Here is a 24,580-nt window from a genome sequence, read left to right on the forward strand (position 1 = left end):
TATCAGTAATAATGGTTAATACTTGTATGCATAGCACATGAAGTTTGGTTCTAAAGATTGATCCCCCTCCCACCTTCCACCTCCATAGAATTAGCTGAGGGGCCTTCCTTAAACATTTTTATCATACTTGTTTTAGAGCTAAATGTACCCCCAGAATAATCATGAAAGAAACAGGGGCAGGGAGAGTAAAGAGTCTGGAAAACTTTAGCACAGAATCTCAGAAGATGATATTCTGTTCTTGCAACTCTTGGTCCCACCAGGCCATCTGGATTGGCTGTCTGAGGCAGTAGTTTCTGGTGGGATAAATACTGCAGGTTCCACAGAGTAAAGCCAGTCCACCCAGCCAGCCAGTCTAGTTTCAGTTCAAGTACCGATAGGCTGAGAGGCAGCCTCTCATCGGTTCATCAGCTTCATTGTCTCCATTGTGTTTGGACAGGTGGTGGAAATAAAACATCAGCTGGAACAAAGTGATGAGTCTTGAGTTCCACACACATATAATAATGACAGAAGTAAAAGTGTAATAAAATGAATGTATATTTGAGTGAGTTTAAAAACTAGATCTTACAATAAGATCAGTGAGTTGTTCACCTGTTTCTTAGGCACAGCTATACATTAAAATAATAGAATCCTATGAATTTAAATTTCCCATAGTGTGATCTTTTGGAGAAATGAACTGGACTTTCATATCAACTTTTAATTGAAAAGTACAACAAAATGGTTTAACACTTAGGGTTAAATCAACTTTGGTGGAATTTTAAATCCAACTTTAGTTGGTTTCAATCCAGCTTTGCCAATCACTACATGTACAACCTTGGACATGTTAACTTAATTCCTCAAAGCTCAGTTTTCATCATCTGCTAAATGAGGATGATAATACCAACTTCACAGTGAGATTACGAAGGTTGCACGAAATCACATCTGTAGCACCCCAGTGCAGTGTCTGACAACAGGACAAATGGCAAAAGCTGTGGTTCTTCTTCTTATAATTATTAGGAAAGGAAAGTACCAAAGCCTCTGATCTAATTCCCTTTAAAACAGTGCTGTTTGTTCAAGTTCATGATTCAAATACAAAATACATTCATCAACTACAAGTGAAAAACAAAAGTAGTTGCCTTATTCTTTCAGTATCATTATGATCATATTCATTTTTCCTTGGGACCTCCTTTCTTTAACACTGCATTAACATTAAAGATTACATGATACTATGTGTGGAATTCTCCAGTATGTTACGAATTTTATTTACACAGCACTAATTTGGTATAATTATCATATGATCAAACAGGAAACAAATCAGTTCTCCAGTATTTTAAATTGATGCATAATTCATAATTCCTATATTAGTAGTCCCCAAGTTGTGAACCTCTGGAGCTATTATATATTATAAGGAGTTCATTCATCTATGTGGGTATCAAGCATTATCTGTGAATCAAGAAAATAGTATGACTGTCAAATATGTTTTAAATGCTTTACAATTAATGAAACGTGTTTCATTGACAAGCCATATTGGTTTATGGTATTGTTTAATCATGTATTTTCCAAGCCATCTTTATGTAAATGCACTTTATTATTCTATGGGGTATGCAAGATTTATTGATGTTTAAAAGAGGCTCTCATTCTTGAAAAGATTGAACATCCTGTTTACATTTTAACATTTCATGTATTTGCTTCTGATTTTCCAGTGTAGATTTTAGATTTTTTTTGTTTCCTTGGCATCTAGCATAATGCTCTGTCCTTAGCGAGCACATACTCCATTAAAAATGGATGCCCAAATAACCTTTTCAGTGACTTTCAATTTAAATTGCACTGCCACAGCCATAGTTTCTTACCTAACTTTCTTGTGGTTAGTAAGAAGAACAGAAAATCTTTCAACTGCTAACTTTATTTAAAACATGAAAAGGATGGAAAGAAGTCATTTTGGCAATCTGAATCTCACCGATGGCATAACCATTAACACCAAAATGTCACCTTCTCTCTTTTAGATGGGAATGTGGTGGAGCCTGACATGTCTGCAGGGTTTTGCCCAGATCACAAGGCAGCCATGGTTTTGTTCCTTGACAGGGTCTATGGAATTGAAGTTCAAGATTTCCTCCTCCATCTTCTTGAGGTTGGCTTTCTGCCAGATCTCCGGGCTGCTGCTTCTTTAGATACGGTAATGATTTGAACAATTGGCTTCCTCAATTTTTGTCTTCTTAGTCTATGGCTTACGATATTCTTTCATAGATATAATCATTCATTCATTTATTTATTAACGAATGTATTGAATACCTACTGTGTTTTCAGGTACCTCAGCAATAGTTGGTATATAGAGAGAAAAGGAAACGGATTATGTCCTGAAGGAATTTACTCAATAGTAAACAAAATTGACAACCTTAAAGTATGATAAGAATTCTGATAAGGTGCTATGATAGACAATAAGAGGTTCTTATAACCCTAATTTGGGAGGTCACGGGGTGGGGGATCCTGTTAACCACTGTTTAGTGTTAACCTCTCTTTTGACTTAATGATACTTCTGAATGAAAGCGATTAAATTATTAAGAAGGTTGAATGGACATTGTTGAGTTGTGCTAATTATCTTAGCTTCCTGGTGAGTTCGTTTGTTGAGGAAAAGTTTTACATCTGTCCTCTATATTGAGAGACACGCTATTATTTATATTTCTGCTTATCAGTGTAAATTTTCTGTTTTTTGAAATATTGTAGAATAAGCTGAAGTCACAAATGTTATTTTAGTAGTATTAGTAACACCTCCTTTTATTTTCAATGAAATGGGCCCTTTAGATTTCAGAGAAAATCAGATTGTAAATTGACAGTAACCCTTTTCATGAAATCCATGGGAAGCAGCATCATAAAATGAAGCTGAAGTTTCTTCTTTTTCTGTTGGGTGTGTTCAAAGTAAATTCTGAAACTAAATTGGCACAGATAATGTAGTGATAACAGTCAACCTTTGATTATTGTGGCTAATGGACATAAGCAGAAATATAAATAATAATAAGAATAATAAGAAATATAAATAATAAGAAGAATAATAAATAATAATAATAATTCAGAAAACGTGTGAATATGAGATCTATTATGAGATCTCCTTTCTCCCTCCTCCCCTACCAAAGAAAAGTGCCCACATTCTTTGGTATCTTTCATATCTTCATCTTACATTGTTCCTATCCTTGAAATGTTATGATAGAACCTGATCCCCTTGGATTTTTTGAGGGGATAGCATTTCATTCATTTTTATCTATTTATGAAAAACTGAACCTTGATCATATTTAGGAATAAAAGATCATGTGAACCCCATTTAAAGGAACACATTTCCGTTTTTCCTGTTTTTTTGTCATTTTCTAGATAGAGAGTGAAACTACACGTCATTATGTTGATCCCATTGAAAGTGGCCTGCTGCCAAACAAATGACTTTCTCCTTTCCGATTCCTTTTGTAGGCTGCCTTGAGCGCTACAGACATGGCCTTGGCCCTCAATCGGTACCTTTGCACTGCCGTCTTGCCTTTACTAACAAGATGTGCTCCTCTTTTTGCGGGCACCGAGCATCATGCTTCCCTCATTGACTCATTACTTCATACTGTGTACAGGCTCTCGAAGGGCTGCTCACTTACCAAAGCTCAGCGGGATTCCATAGAAGTGTGTTTACTCTCTATTTGTGGGTAAGTGGACATCTCACTCTTTGCCAAGTTTCTTCTTCTTTAATAGAAAGAAATTACAATGTGGCCCTTGGTAAATTGTTATGAATTTGGGCAACAATTTCTGTATCCAAAATTAATTTATAGGTTTTCTTAACTTTTTGATAGTCCCATGTGCTGAGGTATGAGTCTCATAGAGCTCCCTCACTCCTGGTCAAGTTTAGGAGTGTTCCTCCAAACTGTTACGGGATAGCTATCGTTTGGATGTACTGTTTAAACAATTAGAGCAAATTAGCCCATAGTATTCTGGATGTTGGTGGGAAGGGTGATTTTGTGATGGGTCCTTGACTGCCTTGGAGAATGATTGTCCCCTTTGGACTCTGTTTGATGATTTTAACTCCTCTTCCAAAGAGAAAGAAAAAAAAAAGATTTATTAAATATAAAAAATGATACAATATAATATTAAAGCATTGCTATATGTGGCAGGGATGAAAGCCAAATGTTTCCTCCAGCCTGGAAAACCAGCGCCACTATTGGCCCACCTATTGATGTTTCATGGTTTTCAAAGAAATGAAGTTATCTCTTTTAACTCTGCCTTCCTGGTTACGCGCTGCCTGTTTCTAGGAGCTTAGTTCAGCCAAAGGTTGATGATAAGGATCTTGGTTAATCAAGTAGAATATGGTCTGGTGCTTTAGTGCAATTAAAGGAAACTGTACTAAAACTACTTGAAGTCCTAAGAAGTATTTCAAAAATATTTTGCCTTGTTGAGAGGCTATTAGTGTGACCGTAGATGGAGTCACAGACTCTCACTTTGACCAGTGTCAAATATAATAGAAGCATCAAGGAGTAGAAGCAACAGCACGTCTTGATTGATGAGAATTGGTAACAGGCTTACTGAGAGGTGATACCAGGAATTTTAGAATGCCAGTTACAGGTCAAACTGACTCAAGAGGTACAGCTAGTTCACACCTTCCTTTCTAGATAGCTGGACTTGCTCTGTTTTAGATCTATCAGGACAACCTAGATTGGTTTTCCTAGCTACTGAGCACCTCCCAAGCTGTAATGACACTGAAAGAACAAATGTGGCAAGTGTGTGTGGATCTTTGTGTGTGTATAGTGTTTGTGTAGGGGGTTGGGGAATGAGGAGGGTCACAGAACATATAATGGGTCTGTGTTTAAGACAAACAGGCACTGAATAGACCTTTCCTTAACCAATGTGTTCTGCCTTACTTGCGTGAGTAACTGGAAGCTGCCTGAAAATTTATTAAATAATTGCTTTTCAGTGTTTGGCCTCTTCATATTTCTTTTACTCTTTGGTGAAAGTAAATGTTCATTTAATTGTATTACTGAGTTGTGATTTATAAATAGTAAATTTTAACTTCATGCAACAGGTATATGTTTTAGGAAAAATATTGTTCCACAAGTTTGTGGTCCTAAAGCTTGGGCTTGTATGCCAAAGAAATGATCAAGTTCTTAGGGCAACACAGGTATTACATAAGCTATAAAGTGCCCAAACTAGAGGGATAATAGCATTATAAGAATGAAATACCAGATGTAATTCTTCTTACTGGTAAGTGTTCAAATGTCTTACTATGATAATCAGAAACATGTCTTCCCCTACTTTCTGTCAGTGAAAGTGATATTTCTGAAAGCTCCTAGCTGGGGTGATTGTTCCTTCTGTGAGCTCTGGGAAGAGACAACTTGCAGCCTGGTGACCATGGGTAAAAAGGCCTGTTTTATCACCTTTGGTGGAGTCTATGGGTTTAGAGGCCAGACGAGGCTGAGGGAGGTGACACATCAGGAGAGGAGGAGAGTTTAGGAGGAGGATTGCAGAGCAGCAGCAGAACGGCTTTTAGCCTTTTTCTTATTCCCAAACTTTTTCTCCTTTCTGTTTATAGAATAGAGGAAGGCAGAGTAGGGAGAACAGAAAGCTCAAGTAAGCATAGGTTCTTGAGTTAAACAGGTCTGTATTTGAGCTCATTACTAATTATGTGACCTCAGATTATGTATATAAATTTCCCAACCCTAAGGTTCTGTAAAATGGAATCAGCAATGCATCTTTCCCAGGATTTTTGTAGATATTAAACAGGACGAAGTGTGCTTAACAGTGCCTAACATGGTAGATGTTCACTATATGTTAATTTTCTCTCCCTTCCTCTTCTACCAAAATTGCTGTCTTGATTCTCTCCCCATCCCCACCACCAACACTCCCCACTCCTGCCTCCTTCCTGCTCCTCTACTCCCTTTTCTTTCTGCTTCTGATGTAGTCACTGAAGACCCCCAGTCACTGGAGGGAGGGGAACAAGCATTTATTAAAATTAATGGAGGAAGTTCTCAGCAAGTGGTGGGTTCTGTATTTGTGAGTGGTTGGGAAGGGAAAGAACAGAAAAGCAACATGTTTTGCAGGAAAATGGGGGTGGTCTTTAGATCTAGGAAATAGCTATGAGTTGGGAAATAGAATATGGCATAAATTTACATCAATAGTTAATCTTTGGGCCAGTAACAAAACCAATTATTACCGTCGGAAAAGTGGTATAGGTACAGGTTCTCATCTTATTTGATTTAGTCTAATGATTATCTGCTTAGTGTAAACACATTTCTCTTCATTATTAAAAATTGCTTTGTTCCAACAGCCAATTGAGACCTTCTATGATGCAGCACTTACTTAGAAGATTAGTATTTGATATCCCCTTATTAAATGAACATGCAAAGATGCCTCTTAAAGTAAGTATAAGAGATATTCAGAGTCATTTGATTACTGATTATTGTTACAGCATGTAAATCTCTTAGAATATGTTTGCTCTTTGGTGCTGAGCAGTTTCTTCCAATTATCTGAAATGAGCAGATAAGTTATAAAATGTGTATGTATACCTAAAATAAACAAGTAATAAAAGATCATAGAAATCCTAGGATTAATTTTCAAGTGGATAGCTTACCAAAAAACCAAGCAGACAACAAGGAAACAATGAGTCAAGATATTCTTGGGCTAGAAAACTATGGTAATAGCTATTCCTAGCCTGAGATATTATTAACAACTTCAAGGGATGAAGAGTAGGCTATAAAAACAATGTTTTCTAAGTTGGTAATCAAAAGACAGCTTCCAAATACAATTTCATACAGTTCTAAAATAAGGACACTTTCTGTGTATGCAGTTAAGTTTGTTAGAGTATGTAGGAACGTCACTGACATTTTCTCTGCTCACCTTTCTTGTTCTATTCATGAAAGATCAAGTCTCATATTGTCTTATTGACTGGGCAGAAATTTCCTGTTATCTAATATGCTAATCAAGACTCAGGATAGTATGCTCTGTACATCAAGGTTACACAATAAGATAATGGGCTTTTTACAAGTGACTATTGTGCACTACCATCTAAAAAGCATCATTTCCCCTCCTAGAGCCACACAGCAATGGTGCCATAGAAAACAGGTTTGAGATAAGAATATTTTTTGACTTCTTTTAAAATAAGTATCTGTAGCTATTTAGCAAAAGTCATCTTTATCAAAATATTTGTTGATTTAATAGTCTAGAGAAATTAATGAATTATGTACATGAGATGATTTGCTAACTAAAAATCCCATTTTTATAGTTTAATCAACTACAGTATACCTTCTCATGCAAAATTTTCTTTTTGTAAATGAACTGGAAGTTACCTGAAAAAGATACAGTATCATTTTTTTAATCTTTATGCAATAAAACTCTTTTATGTTATAGAATTTCCATTTTAATCCTAGCAAATTTTATCTCAGTATTTCAGCAATTGAATCTCAGTATTTCAACAATTGAGACTCCTCATTTGTGTGTGTGTTTTGCAACTTAGAGGAAGATCTAAATAGAAGAAATATTTCAACACTAAGAGATGTAATTAGCCTTAATAACAATAATCCTTATCAATTTATTTCCTTCATAGAAAAGAAAGTACAACACAGTTGATTCATAAACATAATTTTATTAATTTGGTAAATAGCTATAAACATTTATTAGTTGATAGTGCCATAATAAATTATCTGAAGACCTACCAAATAATTGAAAGATTCTATCCTTGTCTTTGAACTTCTAGTTCAGTCCTGAAAAATCAAAATATATGTAGTTGAAAACCTAAGGAGCATCACAGCAAGACACAACAGCAAGGAAATAAGTTGCATCCTTAACCACCAAAGAAATGTAAAGAAAGGAAAGATTCCAGTTAGAGCAAGTTTAGAAGTTTACTAAGAGAAGAAAGTTTGAGGCAAACATAAAGTATGGTGTTTAAGGATAGGCAGAGAGGGAGCAAAACTAATCACAGATGTATGGTTTCCTTAGAATGCACATTTTAGGTGCTGTACCCTACAGATACTTTGCTAGTTCCTCTTAAAGGCTCCAGTGGATTACCCTGACATCCAATTCCTTCATTTTAAGGAATGATTCCAGGGGGTCACGATTCATAAATTCTGACTGAGTGTTAGTAACTAAAGTAGAACTCAGGGATGTGTAGGTAAACAAACAACCTCATAAAGAATTCTGTTCAAGAGACACTTGTGTGTAAAATTGGTCATTTGGTCCCCATATCATTTTCTGCATTAACTTTTAATGAGACAGGATTTGCCAAAAAATTCAGGTGGGATTGAGAGGTTTCACTTCAATTGACCTTATTACCTGGTATTAGGATGCTTTATGGAAGGAGATGGTAAAAATATAGAAGGTGTCTTTAGCTCATTTGTTTTATAATTGGTTTCCCACATAGCTGCTGACAAATCATTATGAAAGATGTTGGAAATATTACTGTCTGCCTGGAGGGTGGGGAAACTTTGGTGCTGCCTCGGAAGAAGAACTTCATTTATCCAGAAAGTTGTTCTGGGGCATTTTTGATGCCCTGTCTCAAAAGGTATTTTAATATTTTGTGGATTTATTTGCAATGCTAAAATAATAAAAAGCTAATTGGCGAGAATTCCTAGCGGAATAATATCTTTATTAATCAAGACTTACATAGCTTTACTGTTTATGTTTTCTCAACTGAATAACAAATGATGGGAATGCAATTTATGTTGACTTTTCATAATCATTATGAATGATGTTCTTTGTGATCATAACTGGTTTTGAATTTAAAATCACTAAGCATTTCAGGAAACTACATGTATGGGTTGGTAAGTTTCTGTTTCATTTGGACTTATTTGGACCCATACCCTCCCTACTCACCAACTCCACTCTAAAAAAAAAAAAAATCCTGAAGAAATCTTATGAAATAAAAAAATAAATAAAATATAAAATATTACACAATTATAAAATTCTAGTGGCCTGACTTTTCCTGATTTGCTGCTATGGAGATTTAAGTATCTCTACTCCTTGTTGCTTTTTATATATGACATTTGCTTTTAGATGTCTTATTTATAATGAATATTTCATGTATTTTCAGATGATAGGAGGATAGTTATTTCAGAGAAAATCAGAGAGACATACTTTGCATACTAACTCTTAAATTATTTATCAAAGTCAGTTTGAATTCCCAGAGAGGCATTATTAAATCATTGGAGTAGTATAGCCAGAACTTTGCTGCACAGTAGGGGAAAGTTTATCTGGGATTAAATTTGGTAGCTACATCATGATGGTTTTGTCTTACTGAATTTCCTTTGGTAAACTGATAGTCCTTTAAAAATAATGAATAGAAGATATTTTTAGAAGCATTTAAATGTAACTTAAAATTTAATATTTGAAGTGAAATCACTTTCAACATTATTTTTTATTTTAAAATTTATAAATATAAATGCAACTAATTATATAAGTAATCTACAAATACTTCTTCCCAGAAATTTTTATTATGTATACTGCCTACAGAATTTCTTTCCCCATTCAGAATTTTATTTTTCGTACCTCTATAATGCCATACAGATCAGTTAAAATTTCTCAGTCCTTGGAATGTTATCCTCTGTGTATTTTGTGTGTACGGTCATTATAATGCAGTACAGCAATAATTTATAATTAACTGTAATAAATGTAGTCCTCATTGTCTAAACTTGTCTTTATGTTGTTTAGACATGTTATAAACTTAGAATATTCAAGTATATTTCATTTGAACTATCAAAGGGTAAACTTTTGGGGAAGGCACAGGTTTTATCCTTTTCGGCAACTGCAGTAAATCTAGCTTTTGTGTTTGATGAAATTTCAGGCTGTGGGTTCCTTCTTCTAGAGAAGAATCTGTCAGGGAGTTAAGGTATCCCAGCATAATTCAGATTTTCTCCTGCAACACTGAATTATAATGAACCGTCACCGTTATCATGTTGGCAATTTTTGCTAAATAGAATTTTATCTTTTAATTTATTTTTGGACTTCCATTTCTTCCCAGAAATATGAACAAGAACTTTTCAAACTGGCACTGCCTTGCCTGAGTGCAGTTGCGGGAGCTTTGCCTCCAGACTACATGGAGTCAAATTATGTCAGTATGATGGAAAAACAATCATCAGTGGATTCTGAAGGGAACTTTAACCCACAACCTGTTGATACCTCAAAGTATGGACTCTTTCTATTGCAGCAGATTTTTATTGTAAATGATGTGTGAAGTCTGAAATTGAATAAGGTACTAAAGTGAACTTTCTCTAATCCATGCCCCCTTTGAATTGGTATCCTTTTAATAGGGGTCCCTTTCATTTATAAAATGACAATAGTTATATTAATGATTATACTAATATCAGAAATAGATAAGAATGTATCTTCTAGAATACTCTTAACATAATCAGGATTCTCAGTAATATGTAACCACAACAATAGTATCTATAATAGATCCAAGAAACTGTATGAGTTATATTTTTAGTTGCAAATTTATCCTAAATGTTTATTAATAATTACAACCAATGTCTCTATAGCATCTTTTACTCAGGATGATCCCAGTATGCAGTGCAAAAATGTTTATATACACTGCGGGAGCCACTTCACCAGTCATTCCATCTCAGCAAAGCCTAGGGTTTAGCAACTGATGTTGAGCATCATAAAGCACAGCATGAGAATGAAGGAAATATCAAATGAGAATATTTGTGGAAAATTTAGCATGCAGTTTGAGTACAGTTTGACAGCCTTAACCAAATATAAAACATCATTATTCAACATTATGAAACTTTTTTTATGTACTTAATTGCATAAAATGTTCTATAAATAGGATGTTTGGGTGCTTCACGTATTTGAAATCTCAGCTTTTTTTTTTTTTTTTTTTTTTGTAATTGTCTTTAAGTAGGACCATGGTTTCCCATTTGCAAGGAAAACTGCCTCTTCATGCCACATTTTCTTATTGATTCCATGGTGACTCAGCAAGAGCAGTGTTAGCCACATGGTAGTTATAATTCACATCTGAATTTGCTTTGGAGTTCGACTTTGAGGTTCTGGGTGGTCCCCAGCTGCTTTAGCTTCTATAATTAAATCAGATTTACAACCTGAGTGGTATGCCATTAGTTTGATAATGCCTTAAATTTGCATGTTTGGTATCAGATGACAGTCCTATGAGAAAAGAATACCCCCCAGTATTTGGCTTATGTGATTGATCCTTTCTATCTCTTCCAAAGTAAGTAAACCAAAATATCACATGGTCACATTCCTACATGGGTAAGTTTGTGGTTTGCTAACATAAAACATAATCCAGGATTACACAGAAACATCAGAATGATGTCATGATATTGGTGTTGATTAAATTCAACAGATAAGTGTTTGGCATTTGTATTAATTCACCTAATCTTGTTTCTTTGGGGACTTCTTAATAGATTTGGGTTTATATAATGATATGCAATAGTCTCTACATCTTTGTGATTATTATGTTTGCTTCATAAGTATGTGTAGGCCATATAGTTCAATTACTGGCTGGTATTTTTGTTGGAAAAGAGCAATAAAAACCATCTCATTATGCTAGATTTTATTTAGAATTCTGTTCTCAAAGTTAATTGCTTTAATAACTTACTTGTTAGTGAATGGAATTATATATTTCTGTTTTCCATTCAGAGATATATTTGATATTTCCAAGTCTTACATTCATCATCAGTCTTGGTCATCAGTTGTATGCATTCAACATTTCTTAAAGAATTAAATTTTTGTTTAAGTATGAAAGGAATCAAGAATAAATGTTATCAAAAATGATAAAGCATGAGTTAATTACTTTTCGCTTTAGTTGATATTGGCAACCTGTAGAGTGTTACACAGTCATTTATATTTAAAATTAACACATCACTAATTGTATGAAATTAATTGAAATTTTAGTTCATTGAAACAATGTAACAGGTTGGATTTCAGCAGCCTTTCTCCCATTTATAGTTGCTTCAGAAGGGACTTAAGGCAAAAAGGAAAACTAACTACAAAGAAAGAATATAGGAGAAAAGTCTAATAAGTTTAAACTTACTGAGTCGAATCATGATTAAGTTTAGTTTTGTTTTGTTTTTTGGTGTGATCTGTTGTCCCCATCTTTAAATATATTTTAATTATTTTTCTTTATGCTATGTATAATTTTGTTGTATATTATGTATCTTAATATTAAAATGTAATAATGTATAAATCAATATAAGATGAGCAGATAGAACACTATCTGCTTGATTTTCTTATGTTCTCATAATATTAAAAAGTAATACTTTGTTAATACAATTTATTTTAAGTTATGCATTGAGTGGGATCTAAGCTTTTATAAGCATGAGTAAATTATTAATATGATTTTCTGTAAGTTCTGTGAAAATCAAGGTTTTTTCTTTATGTTTTTCACAGTATTACAATTCCCGAAAAGTTGGAATACTTCATTAACAAATATGCAGAACATTCCCATGACAAATGGTCAATGGACAAGGTAAAAATATTTCATGTTATTTCAGTACTGTTATTTTTTAAGGACTAGTCACAGCTCAAATATTTCTGACCATGACAATTGCGTACTTCAAAGAGAGAGCTTTATCTAGATAAGGAAAGAAAATTTAATTGTAATTCACAAATAATTAGCTACTTCTGCCATTAATACAAGTATGATACACATATGAATTAGAATATTTGTGTTCATAAAACACAATTTTAAGATTTCAAAACTATTAATTAAATAAGAAATTCAGTTTATAAGCACATACTAATTCTAGGGTAAGATGTAACTGTCATCCAGGGCTTTAGGAAGAGTGTTGACTCCAAGTCCATAATTCCCCTTTTAAGGAAGCCTTAGCTTTATATTTAGTTTTATATTATATAAAATCTTGGAAAACCTTGAGCAAGATTTAATGATTGCTTACCCTTTGTACTTTTCCATTGTATTTCTCACTATCAAGTAGAGCTTCAGGTCACTAAATATGGATTATATTGACCAGATAACATGCTTTGTTTGTGTTTTCAGGGAAATATAAAACCAAATGAGGTAATTAAAGCTGTGGCAATCCATGATGTAATTCCTACATATTATGGGATTTTCTAAAGGAAGTACTATGCCTGAATATCATTTAAGTTAAACGTAGTTTAAACTTGAGAGAGCATGATTCACATAGGTTTGTCAGAGTTGAGTTGAGATGGTGGAAAAACCTAAAATAAGCATGTACTGATTTGATTACATGAAAAGCATAAATTCCAAAAGATGCTTCTGTTATGAGCAACTCAGTATCCTCATGCTAGATTTCATAGCAGGCCTCAGTCCTTGCCCTGGCCAAGCAGTCCCTTACTGCCTCTAAGAAACCCTCTGTTTTGATAAATGCTTGGCTCTTTGTTCAGTAGTTGATTTACTCAATAAGTCAACAAGAGTCCATTGTCTGGTTTATGTAAAGACTCTATTACAAGTACTGAACTGGTAAGGGTGGTGACGAAGGGAAAGTTTATAGGAAGACAGACCTGCGCTATTCCAGGCTAGTTAACCAGATTCCATAGGCAGATATAAAATGATGTGGGGAAACACTGATATGTTCACATGGGCAAAATAATGTAGAACAAACATGATGAGAGATAACTGGATATAGGAATGGGCAAAACAGGTAACATTATTCAAGGAAGGTTTCAAGATGCATACCTCAGTTTTCCTGTTTTAAAACAACGTTTCATACATGTCACCAGCACAGTACAAAGATGTGCCAGAATAAAAGTATAGTAGCTGTGCATCACTGTAGCCTCCTCCTAGGGGTGTGATTATTGGAACCATCACAGACCTAACTCTGTTTAAGGAAGGGATGGTGATTTTAATCTCTGGATTAAAATAATTGTTCCAGATGATTACACAAAATAGTATTGATAAGAATGGAAATCTTTATATTGACTTATTCTGGATAAAATTCAAACCTTAATCTTTATCTTAGGTCACTTCAGCTTTATTTCAAACACACACTGAAACACATACACACCTACACACTTTCTAAAATTACTATGTGTAAAATAATTTTTTGTATGTGTTTTTTTTTAGTTGGCAAATGGATGGATTTATGGAGAAATATATTCAGATTCATCTAAAGTTCAACCATTAATGAAACCTTATAAACTATTATCTGAAAAGGTAAGGCTTTTTTTAAATTTATATATTTGTTTTTGATATTTTTCTTATTGAAAAAAATTTGTTATTCATCTTTGTATTAAAATGTCTTATTTAGTGTTTACTTTTTTTTTTTTTTTTACCTTTTTTCAGACTTCTCATTTATTAACTTCTTATATGTTGTCTTTTTCCCTCTATTCCCATTTGCTGTCAGTATTTTATTGCTCACTCTCTTATCTACCTGATATTTTTCGGTTCCTTTTCAATTATTATTTCTCCCCCATATTGTTAAGGACTTTAGAAAATATTTTTCTTGTTTTTAGGAGTTTCTACATGAGGGATAATGGAGTAATAATTTAATATGTTTATTATTTATAAGTTTTCATATATTTATTTTTGGGGGAAATTAATATCTTGACAAATGAAGTGAAAAGGCTTTTCTAGCTTGATGCTTACAGGGGAAGAGTTACTTTTCTATTTATTCAGATGGTAGAAGAACTTTTACACATTAATCACATAATCGGTCGTTTTCCCTAATTGTGTTTCTCCTTTCCAGTTTCTTTTTAAAATCTTAGAAGCTGGGAAACTAAAGAAATTTATCCTCCATGCCATAACAATCTAGTTAGCATCATTAGTCAAACTAGGCCCCAGCTCGCACTCTATTTTTTAATTTTACTTTCCTTTTCAGTTTTTTTTTTTTAATAAATACTGCCAAGTTTTTAACAAAACGGTGGCAGTGTATTTCAGAACAAAGCATTAAATATTTATTATTTCCATTTACATTTATAATATCCTTGGGTTGTTTTTTTCCTAGGAAAAAGAAATTTATCGCTGGCCAATCAAAGAATCTTTAAAAACGATGCTGGCTTGGGGTTGGAGAATTGAAAGAACGCGGGAGGGAGACAGTATGGCTCTTTATAATCGGACCCGTCGTATTTCTCAAACGAGCCAAGTAAGGATGACAGTGATTAATCAGTTGTTTTTTTAAAAAATAATTTTAGTATTTTATTTAATTATTGCATTTCTGAAAAGAAATAATTTGAAAATTCTTAAGACTAAGATAAAATTTAGAAGAGGAAAAACTCTGTTATTTATTCTTTAGTTTTCAGTGAGATTAAAGGAGTGGCATTTATATATCAGGTCTTACTTTTCCTGGCTAGTACATAAAGGAGGACCCCATTGTATGGTCCTGAAGTTTTAGTAACAAAGCTGTAAAATGTGTTCGTGAGCTACAGTTAAAGTTGTTTATTTAGTTTTTTCATATTTCCTGTAAGAAAAGAAGGTTGGTTCTTAGGGAGCAGTAGGATGGTCAGACAGCAGTTGTGAAGATTTAGAACCTGGATGCGTGATCCATACAAGTGATTCAGTACTCGAAGGCCTGGGAAGCTGCAAAGGGAGTTTAGACCTGGGCATGCAGAGCGGGATTCAGGGAGTATATTCATCAAAGAAGTCTAACCTCACTCAGCAAGCTCTGGCCGTAGGGGTTCAGTGCTCTCCGTAGAAAGAGTAAGACTGAGCCTGGACCTGGAGAAACTGCCGTTCAAGGAGGGAACAAAATACCAGTTCTTGAAATTTAGTGATCTGGTTACCTGAGCTCTTACCTCTGTCACTTTGCATTTTTCTTGGGAGCTAAACATGTCACTGTCCCTTTCCTGACAGCTCAGGCCACTATTTTGGTTTACATAAAATATTGTGTTTATTACTGCTACCCTTTTTGAACAACAAAAAATAAGGATGTGCTTCCTGTGTTTCATATTTGAAACATACTTTTTAACTAAATTAAGTTCTGATTTAGTCATATTTTACATTAAAAGTATCATGTGAAGAGAAGCTTAGAAGCATATTATCTAATTTTCATGTGCATTCCTAACCGGTTACATTTTGAGTCCATTTAAACAAATCTTGACCACAAACTGTGAACTGTGTTCTAGGCAATAGGAATACAACTATTATAAATTCCAGTTCTAATTCTAAAGACTTACAAGTTGGTGTTAAGAGAAAGTCAGGTTAAATCCTACTAGAATATAGTGTAAGAACTGTTAGGCTAGTGGCAATACAAGGTACTACAGGGTCAGAGAAAGGAATGCTTTTTTTTGTTTTTTCTTTTTTTCCTGTGAGGTAGATAGGAAATAAGGAAATTACTGTATGATGGAGATGACTTTGAGCTTTGCCCTGAAAAATAAGATGTATTCTCCCACTACCCTTAACCCTTCACCCCCTTAGATCCTAGTATAGTTTGAAAACACTTGAAGTCTTCAATAGATTCTCTTAACTGACGTGTGTGGAACCAGGGGAGATGATATTATGATATCAACAGTCTGGAGGTAAGAATAGTTCAGTGGCAATTGGAAATGAAAAGCAATGGATTTTAGGCCATTAATACCTATTTAACCTTTTTCCTTTTCTTTTTTTCACCAAGTAAGGGGTGAGGTTATCAGCTAAAAGTGATGAGGAGGGAGAGGATTTAAGTGGTAAAAAAGGTTAAGACTTGAAATATTCACCATCAAAAGGGATGTGAACTAAAAAGGATTAACTAAAAATGCTGCTGCAATGAGTGTGCAGTTGGAGTGGAATTATTAACTTTTTAAAACGACGTTTCTGTAACGTTTTGTCATTCTGGGGGCAGGAATAATCATTTGACCTGTGAGTGCTCAGCTAGGTGACAAAAACATTACCAACTCTTTGTGAGTTTAAATGTCATTTGAAACTCACATTTATTGTTTTCAGTTGAAATTCAGCATTTCCTTTACTGTTATAAGCCTCTCCAATAAACTTAGTATAGAAGCACACTTTTAAATTTGTCCAGGAGCTTGCCTGAGTAATAGAAAACCAGGCATAGTATTAATCTAGTGATTGTACTATGCAATCCATTATTAGATGGTGCTTACCAGTGGATAAGGTACATGAGTCAGGTATCAGTCAGACAGACCAGTAGGTTGGCTCAGGAGCCCATTATTAATTTAAGTATAAATTAGTTTCCCTTTTATTTTACAAATACAGTTATGAACTGTATTGCACCTTTTTATTTTTTATTTACCCCTGTCTAGTAAGAGAATGTGCACAATTATGAATTATTTCAAGGTATAATTTCAAGGTTTTAAGTATAAATCTGAGCTCATTTCTATGGTACACTTTCACAACAGCCATAGTAAAATATGCCATCGGGTAGAATTAGGTAAGTGACCAGGACAGTAGTGAAACCTTTTTTACAGTAAGTAAGAAGATATGTTTCATTTTTAAAAAGTCAAATTTGGAAATGAAAGAAATCTTTTGGTTATTGAGGATTTCTTTTAAACCATTGAATACCATATGCTATATACTTTTATAATTTAAAAATTAGTTATATTTCATCCTAACATTGGACTCATAAAAACGTTTGTAAATATTTATTTACAGAATGATTGTTTACAAATTGAATTAAGTCCATTAGGATTTATAAGAAACTCAGAAATAAAATGATCCTTTACCTAAGGTAATGTTTCAAAATTTTTGATCTGTTGCACAGTTTTTCAAATTCTGATTCTTAGTTTTGGGGATTGCTGGGCCCTAAGATATTGGGATGTATTATTCATTCATAAATAATTGTCAGACACACAACTATAATTTCATTTGATAGGTATGCTTGTTAAAGCATTTCATGTAGTAACTTGCTAGTTGTATCTGAGATTTTATTTTTGCAAGTTTGATTGCATTTTATTTCTTTGCTGAAACTAAAATATCACTTTTCCCTCCGCTTGTTTTTTAACAAGATGCTATTTTTCACGTACATTGTCTAGGTTTCTGTAGACGCTGCCCATGGCTACAGCCCCCGAGCCATTGATATGAGCAATGTTACACTATCTAGAGATCTGTATGTAAGTACTACTAACTTTTGAAAATATTCTCCTACTTCTGTTTTTAAAAATCATACTGTGTATCACTTTCCTGCATATATTTTGCAACAGAATCATTTGAATTGTTGATCATATAAAAGATCCATGGACTTTATAGATCATGCACCATAACTTTTTAGAACTATGAAAGTTAATGTAACTTTTATAGGATTGTTCTTCCAGATAACACATTCTCTTTAAGAATCATATGTATTAAAAAATTCTGACATAATTAAATAACTCTGCGTGAGAAGAAAGTGAATCATAATTAATGATCACCTTAATTATTCATTAAAGAATATGTGTTTAAGTTGTTTACCCAAGGAAACTAATGATACTTGCTCCATCGGTAGTCTTATCTGTTCTCGTTTGTCACTAAAGAACCTACTTAAGAAATGGCAAGTTTGAGTGAAAGATAAAATTTTTTGCCATAGAACGTAAGTCCACAGGTTGATATGGTGATCAAACAATGATTTTGGTTTTGTTAGTATTACTCCAAGAGAAATAAGAATTAAGAGTAAAAATCTCCGTATTGAAAAATTATTTGGTTTGTCTGTTATCACTCCTGTATGAATATATTAGAATAACAGTAAACTTGAAGATCAAAAGTGAAAGTAATCTTAGAAGTCATCTTACCAAAATTCAAAAGCCCACAAATGGCTAATGGGACTTGTCCAAGGTCACTCACCTAGTTTGAGGCAGAGATTGATCTAGAAGTCAGATCTTTGATTCTTTGTTAAATGTTCTTTACATTCAATGATTGATAAGGTTTAAGTCTTCCTTAAAGCATTGAAAATTAAAATAAGAACTTGTAAATAAATTTATTTTCTGTTAAAGTCCATAGACATTTTGAAGTTTCATTATTGAATTAATACAACAAATGCCTTTAAACATTATAAATAACAGTGACCATTCCCATCAAATATAAGAGTACTGAATCGCCTCGACTGTTTACTACTGTGTAGTTTGGCAAATCATTCAAGTTCTCTGGGATTCAGGTTTCCAATAAGAGCACTGTGTTTGATTACTTTTAGATGAATATTCACTCTTAACACACTATGATTTTAAAAATTCTAAGCATGTTTTGCTATTACATGTGGGAAAGCAATGTTATACTTTATTACTCATTAAAATGTGTTAACGTAGCTGCTAAATATTTTGTTCATTTAAGGCTATGGCAGAAATGATGGCAGAAAACTACCATAATATATGGGCAAAGAAAAAGAAAATTGAACTTGAGTCCAAAGGTAATATTTTCTAAAAACTTTTATTAAAAACAAATCAGAATTCAACTTTGTAAGTATATGATATGGATAAAAAAGTAGTCTTTTTAAAACAAGAGCTCCTTATACTTTCATTTTGTAAGGATGGTTCAAATATGACTGTACCAGATTCAAGATGGAAATTCTATAGTTTCCAGGCTGCTAGTATATATTTCCTCGTATCTCAGAATTTTTGTGGTTCTCTCTTACCTGATTTAGCATATAAATATCTCCTTTCTAATATCCTAAGTCTTCTGTTAACTACTTAGACCTCCCTTACTGATTTATATCCCCAACTTAAATTTCTCACTTATCTCATCCCACTCTATTTCCCATCTCAACCTCTTTGGTAACCCCAGTTTTTATTCTCCCTTACATGCTGTTGCTTGCTTACTCTTTTCTCCTTTTTTTTTTTTTTTTTAAACTACTAAAATGACCTCACGTTATCTTAATCTTGTCAAATCTTTTCTTAACTTACTTGCATAAATATTTAATTTAATGCATCCTGCAGTGATTATATCCATTGTTATTTATTCAGTGTTAGTCTGTGCACATATTTTTCATAATAAACATGTGTGTATGTTCTTTTTAATTACTTTCTTTATATGTTTCTTTCCCATAACCAAAAAATATTCATTTCAAGCTCAGGAATTTCCTTTTTTGCTAATCTTGGTCATCCAGTCCTCAGTACCATCCCAATTTGCTTTAAGAACCTAGAAGAGTTTGGGGGAAATCAGACAGCACAAGGAGTATCTGTCATTAACAGAAATAAAGGAGTATAAGTCCAAAAAGTATATCAATACTACCAAATTATTGAAAAATGTAAAGAACTGCCACTCATTTCTATTCTTCACTCCTAACTCCCACTTCAAGTATTTTGTATGGTGATGTTCTATTATCAAGTTAAAAACAGGTCTGATACCATCTTACTTTTTATTATGAATGAATTCCAGAGCCACTGTGGTATGTTTGTGATAGTATCCTAGGAATTACCTGGAAATTGCATCCTGCAAATTCATTTACCTCTCACGTTTAGCTAGTTTCCTTCTACTCTTAGACCCAAAATATCTATGCCCATATTATAAATGGGAAAGATGAAGATTGGAAGAGCAAGGTAACTTTCCCAAAGTCACACTGCTATTAAGTGGCAAAGCAAAGATGGGCAAAGCAAAGCCCTAGTTTGTTAGCTGACTGCAAAGTAGCTGCCCTATCTAATTTAGTGGAGATATAATAAGGTGAGAAGAGTTTCAGAATCAAAAGGCACTTTCTGTTCTCAGGGATGTTTAAGTTAAAGCTTTGTTCATTACAATTCACGCGTGCACACTCTGTTGCTGTCTCTCTCTAGTTCGCTCTCTCTCTCTCTTTCCTCCTCCTCTCTCCCCCACCTAGAGTAATTTCTATTGGTTTCTGATCCCCAAATCGCCATGGATTACATATTAAGTTGCCAAACTAATATAATTTTCTAGGACTAAATGTAATAATAGAGTGCAAAATTGGTGATTAAATTAGATGCTCTTATTAAAAAAATTTTTTTTTCTCAAAGTATCCTGTTAAATGACTTCGTTTGTGATCAAACTTTGTTCCTAGTGCACATATCCTTCTTGCAGTTCATAAAATGTTTGTTGGTATTGTCTTCTGACAATTATATTATACTTGATACCATTAATACCATATTATAAAAGAACTGATGCCTCTTCAGTGTATTTAGTATTTGTTAGCTTGGTAGTTCTTAACTTGTACTTTTCCATTGTTGATTTTAGAGTGCCACCTTATGGTGAGAAAGTTGAGTGCAGTGATTCTGTTTCTGTAGATGGCAGTCTCACTCAAAGCAAGCTCTAGTAAAGCATGGCACTTTCTCCTTTGTCTTGTTTGCCTGTTATTTTGTGGAGAAAATTTGACATTTATGATTATTTTAGTAGCTTCTGGCTAAACCACATTAGACATTGATTTCATAGGCTCAATGTCATCATCATAATTCCAACAAAGTATTTATTTTTCTTTCTGGAATTCCCTTAGCAGTTATGTTTGAGGACAATTCAGCATCCCACACAAAAAAATCTATATATATTCTTACTATAGATCTTTTATAAACTTTGAATTTGAAGCAAACAGAGTTTGAAGCAAACTCTGTTTCTGCTTTAATAGCCTTTATATCAGATCTTTACATCTGGAATTAACAGTGCGCTTTGACATTTTTATAATTTTTACTAAAATGCTTTTCTCATTAGTTTTTCTTAATTTAACTAATTTTCCAGGATTTCTAAATCTAAAATAATATACCCAGAAAATGGGTATGCTAGAAATATAGCCTCTTTTTAGAAGTTACTTGCCCAAATCTTTTAATCAGTGAAGTATGTATGATACTCTTAATACATATTTAAGAGGGATCAACTTTTAACTCAGCATATTGTTTTTAGTACGGTTTTTGTGTATTCAGAAATGGTATGTGACTATAAAGTAGTCTCTAATTTGGGAGCTGTAATAAAATTCCATATTTAAGCTATTGTTTTCTCTTTTCTCTGTGGGACAGAAAATGAAGCATACTCTTTGAAATGTGCCTTATAATTTTACAAGCTCCAGCTGTGCATTTTTTAGTGTCTATTTCCACTCTCCACATGCAGAATTCGTTTGAACAGATAAGAGAATGCAGCTTCTGCTCACTCTTTGGTGATTGTGAATGTTATTAGCATTTGGTATTATAAATGCATGTATTTTCATGTTTAAATTGACTCTGAGAAGTCATATACACAGTCTTCATTTGAACAGGTTTCTTAAATTAAATGGAATAATAAAGGCACTAGATTGGGAAGAGTTAGGTATACTCTTACTAAAGGATAGCAAAAGTTCTTTGACGTGGTCCTATTATACATGCGTTTGTGTCTCATCTCAGGTTGTTTTCTAATTACTATGCTGAGTTCTTGTCTTGACATTCTCTTAGGAGGTGGAAACCATCCCCTGCTGGTACCCTATGATACGCTGACAGCCAAAGAAAAAGCCAAGGACAGGGAAAAAGCACAGGATATTCTTAAGTTCTTACAGATCAATGGATATGCTGTATCTAGGTAAAAAAAAAAACACCTATTCCAGTTACAAATTCTTTTTAGAAGACAGAATATTTTGCTGTCCCCTTCAGATTTAATGGTGAAAATGAATTCAGTGATCTGTTTAAATACTGGAGGTACTATTTAATATCTTCAAAGTACGCATCTGTCGGGAACCTTGAGGCCTTAGCTATTTGCCACATAACTGTGTTCCTTTTGATACTTTTATTAAATCACCATCCATTATTTAGGCAAAATCCCTAGGCAGAAGTCACACTTTGTTTTTCTAAAGGCAACATTTTGCTATGGAGTAATAGAATTACTAACTACAATTTAATATCAGATGCAAAGTACACTTTATAAATTAAATCTCATTTTTGCCTTGAGCTACAAGAATATTAGATAACTCCTAAAAAATTTATAATTTTTTTTACAAAATTTTAGCTTCTAATAGATTATGTATAAATTACTTTCTACATCCCTTTTTTTGCTGTTCTAGAGGATTCAAGGACCTGGAATTGGACACACCCTCTATTGAGAAACGATTTGCCTATAGTTTCCTCCAACAACTCATCCGCTATGTGGACGAAGCCCATCAGTATATCCTGGAGTTTGGTATGTGCCACAGTCCTATTGCTACCGGCCCAGCTTTTGTTATTCTTAATGTTTGCAACATCAGGATATAGACTAGCACAGTCGATTGGGCTGTTTATGTCAATTCTCTGATGGTATCGGCACGGTTTATCCTTCCTAGTACTAAGTGCAGTGCAACAGTCAGTGGGCAGACAAGTTTAGTTTTTAGCAATGGGTAAATTTTGAGAACTTTTAAAGAATTCCAATATAAAATCCTTTTCTTCTTTTAATGTTTATGGGCCTTAATTTTTGTCTTTTTGAAAGAAATTGGAAGGACATCAACATTTTAAGATATAGCTAAATCTTTCCTATAAAATTAGTTGCTCTTAATAAAACTCTACAACTCTTGGATTCCCAACATTTCTAAACAATGTAAAGGCCTTGACTTTAGCCATTGTGGCAAGACACTTGTGCAGAATACTTTATTTTCCCCTTAGTTAAAATGAAAGACTTGTTCCGTTCTGGCCCAGGACTACCTAGATACAAAATGAACTCATTATTTTGAATCTTGGCTTCAGAAAAGATAATCAAGGCAGACTCCTCTCACTTCTGTTATTTTGTGATCACTTCCAACATTGTTGAATTAAATTTCCAAGGCATTAATTACTGAGCTTCATGTCAGATCGCCTGCCAGCCAGTGGTTGGTATTGAGAGATAAGGAATTACATTTTGGTCCATTTTTAAAAACAGTATTCTCTTCTGATTACCATGTTTTAATTTTCTTTTCCCTTCTTAAGTTTTTTTTAATGCACATTCTTTCTGTACTTTCAGTCTTTCAGCACCTTTTCTCAGGATCTGTAGTCCTAGATCCCATAGTAATTATATCAATAATAAAGCCCTCTCAACCCAGGGCTCTTGCTGCTGCTGTTTTTTCTTAGGATTTAGACTCAGTTTCTGACATAGCATTAGATTAAAGTTCATAGAAGTGTGAATGCTATTGTTTTTTTTTCCTGGCCTTCTGTACTCTAAATGTGATTGCAGATTTTCTAGTTAAACATTGTTCTCAAAAAGAACCTCCCTCTCTTTGAACCTGCCTTGTTATTTATAGTTCAAATACTGTAATTTTGCTCTATTCTTAGCCAATTTTTATATAAAAGCCAATTATACAAACATATTATATATGAAATATCTTTTAAATCCATACAATTTGAAAAAGAACAATTTCTGATTCGTCCTGACTAGTAGCCATAGTAGTCTGAATTAATGAATTTGACCAAAGAACAAAAATGAGGCAGTGGTAAATATTTGAAGCTTTTATTCACAAAATTATATATTGAAAATGCTCATCCATATTCAAAATGATCTGATATGGATAATAACTCCAAGATCCAGTCCTCTTTTCTGTCAAGGTTGGGGAGAAGAGGGAAGCAAAGAGGAACGATTTGGAGAAGAGACAAAGAAAACTTTTTTTTTTATGTTCATGTAGATAGCAGAAACACAAATTTGAGGGATGGAAATAAATTTAAGTATTATTGACACTACATTCAAATTTGTGAATGAACTGTCTCCTACAGTGCTCGTGTCTAGGAGGTGGTGAGTTACCACCTTAGCACATGTCATTCTTTGCAGAAGGGAGAGGATCTTTTAAATAGAATTCTGAGAGAGAAAGTCAGGTTAGCATGGGACCCAACAAAATAACGTTTCCTCTGCAAGTCCTGGTTTTGACTGTACCTTTTTCAGGTGGCTATAACAGGGTTATATAGAATTGGCTATAAAGCCATC

The 24,580-nt window shown here is 33.7% G+C and overlaps 1 protein-coding gene across 5 annotated transcripts in view; it reads left to right on the plus strand.

The window, feature by feature from the left end:
• The window catches only part of RYR2 (ryanodine receptor 2), a 769,122-nt gene that overhangs the window by 569,018 nt on the left and 175,524 nt on the right, over positions 1–24,580 (plus strand). For all 5 annotated transcript variants that reach the window (XM_037821856.1, XM_037821863.1, XM_037821872.1 and 2 more), the window contains exons 48-59: positions 1,980–2,149; positions 3,430–3,650; positions 6,260–6,350; positions 8,348–8,488; positions 9,944–10,107; positions 12,331–12,409; positions 13,985–14,074; positions 14,865–15,002; positions 17,827–17,904; positions 19,094–19,169; positions 22,123–22,246; positions 22,725–22,840. In XM_037821856.1, the coding sequence (XP_037677784.1) occupies positions 1,980–2,149; positions 3,430–3,650; positions 6,260–6,350; positions 8,348–8,488; positions 9,944–10,107; positions 12,331–12,409; positions 13,985–14,074; positions 14,865–15,002; positions 17,827–17,904; positions 19,094–19,169; positions 22,123–22,246; positions 22,725–22,840 (1,488 nt within the window). The remainder of the gene's footprint in view (positions 1–1,979; positions 2,150–3,429; positions 3,651–6,259; positions 6,351–8,347; positions 8,489–9,943; positions 10,108–12,330; positions 12,410–13,984; positions 14,075–14,864; positions 15,003–17,826; positions 17,905–19,093; positions 19,170–22,122; positions 22,247–22,724; positions 22,841–24,580) is intronic.

The sequence above is a fragment of the Choloepus didactylus genome, chromosome 2, assembly GCF_015220235.1.
Source record: "Choloepus didactylus isolate mChoDid1 chromosome 2, mChoDid1.pri, whole genome shotgun sequence".
NCBI classification, from domain to species: Eukaryota; Metazoa; Chordata; class Mammalia; order Pilosa; family Megalonychidae; genus Choloepus; species Choloepus didactylus.